The following is a 1,906-nucleotide window of genomic DNA, read 5'->3' as shown; positions in this document are numbered from 1 at the left end:
GCCGGGCCGGGCCGGGCGGACCCCGCCCGCTCCCCCCTGCTCCTCTCCCGGCCCCCCCAATGCCGCTGGCCTGGCCCCCGCCCGCCCCCTGAGCTCCCCCGCTTCCCCTTCCCCCTCCCCGCACACCGCCTGCCGCGGCTTCCCCCTATCGCGATAGTCGCCGGCGGCGCGGGGGGGGGGCCGCCATGTCGAGCAGCGCTCGCAGCCCTTTGCCGACCGTCAACGAGAGGGACGCGGAACAGGTGAGGGAGGGACAGCGGGGATCGGCTGCGGGCGAAGGGGGCCCGGCCCCGGCGTGAGGGGAAAGAGGCGCCTGGGGGGGTAAAAGGGGAATTTTGTGAGGGAAAAAGGGGAGTTTAGGGACTGCTTGTGAGGGGGAACGGGAGACTGAGGGTGCCCGGCGGCTTTTTGTGAGGGGAAAAGATGGATYTGAGAGAGAAAAAAGGGGTTTGAGGGGTTCCTGAGCCGGTTTGTGAGGGGAAAAGGGMGAGTTCGGGGTCGGCTTGTGAGGGGAAAGAGGAAAAAAGGGGCTCTGAAGGGCTCGTGGGCAGAGTTGTGAGGGCAAAAAGGGGATCTGAGAGGGTAAAAAGCCGGATTGTGGGGATTCTAGTCCCGTCCGTGTGAAAAAAAAGAGGGACTGAGGCGGTCTGAGGTATTTATGTGAGAGAAAAAGGGACTCGGGTCGGTTTGTGAGAGGAAAATGGGTTTTGGAGAAGCCCGAGTAATTTTGTGAGGTGAAAAAGGTGTTTTGAGAAGGACCTGGACTGGTTTGTGAGGGCGGAAAACGGGGGCTGAGGGTTCTGGGGTTGTTTTATGAAAGGAAAACAGGAGGGTTTGAGGCGRTCCTTTTCTGTTTTGTGACGGGAAAGGGGGTCCTGGGCCATTCTGCGAGGAGCAAAAAGGGTCTGGGGTCGSTTTGTGAGGGGAAAGTGAGGCCTGAAAGGGGTTTGAGTAATTTTGTGAAGTAAAAACGGTGTCTGAGGGGAACCTGGGTTGGTTTGTGAGGGAAGAGCAGGGTCTGAGAGAGGAAAAAAAAAGGGGTCCGAAGGGGTCTTGGGACATTTTGTGGAAGGGAAAAGGGAATTCTAAACCGTTTTTTGTGGAGAAAGGCAGGATCTGAGGGGGTCCTGGAACTCTCTGTGAAAGGAAAAGAGGGACTGAAGGGGTCTGGGATTTTTTTGTGAAGGCAAATGGAATGGTCTGAGGAGGTTTTGTGTTGTTTTATGAGGGGAGGGGGCTCTGAGGCGCTTCGGGGCCGCTCTGTGAGGGGAAAAAGAGGGGACTAAGAGCCCCCCCAGTGAGGTGGTCCTGGGGGGCCCCAATTTTGCTCTCCCCCCTCCATGAAGGACCCTGGAGCCCCTCAAGGCCCAGCCCCTGCTGTGGGGTGGGGGTCCTGAGCCCCTCTTTGGGGGGTGTAGGGACAGCACTGTGGGGTTTTTCTGGGATGAGGAAACCCCAGGGGTTTGGGGTCCCATTTCGGGGGTCCCAGAGCAGCACTGAGGGGGGGTGGGGTTGTGTGTGTGACCCCAAAGTCGGGGTGAGGGGGCCAAGTTTTGCACCCCAAAGGATGGGGGGTGCCAGACCCCCACAGTGCCCCCCTTGGGGTTGTGGATTTGCAGGGTTTGGGGTGAGATTTGGGGTGTCATTGTCACCCCCTCTCAGCTCGGTGGCTGCACGATCGGGTTGTGGGGGCGTCAGCCCACCCCTTCCCCACCCCCTTCCCTTCCCCCCTAAACTGGGGGGGGGTTGTGGGGGCGGCGGCAGCGCTGCCTCGAGCTCGGTGCCCTGCCGGGGGTTTGGGGGGGCTCTGAGGGGTGAACCCCCCCAAATTAAACCCGTGCCGACCCCTGTGAGTGGGGAACAACCCTCCCCACCCGGGTGGGGGGAATGGGGGTTCATCCCTGTG

The 1,906-nt window shown here is 60.8% G+C and overlaps 1 protein-coding gene across 1 annotated transcript in view; it reads left to right on the top strand.

Annotated features, from left to right (window-relative positions):
* Positions 1-6: 6 nt before the first annotated feature.
* Positions 7-1,906, top strand: part of LOC130587514 (serine/threonine-protein kinase MARK2-like) — a gene marked incomplete at its 3' end in the record, with an annotated part of 7,072 nt that continues 5,172 nt past the window's right edge. The window contains exon 1 of the mRNA XM_057388495.1: positions 7-242. Coding sequence (XP_057244478.1) covers positions 186-242 — 57 coding nt within the window. The remainder of the gene's footprint in view (positions 243-1,906) is intronic.

The sequence above is a fragment of the Malurus melanocephalus genome, unplaced genomic scaffold, assembly GCF_030028575.1.
Source record: "Malurus melanocephalus ecotype Western Australia unplaced genomic scaffold, MMel_1.1 scaffold_2019, whole genome shotgun sequence".
Lineage (NCBI taxonomy): Eukaryota > Metazoa > Chordata > Aves > Passeriformes > Maluridae > Malurus > Malurus melanocephalus.
This window is presented reverse-complemented; position numbering and strand designations above follow the sequence as displayed.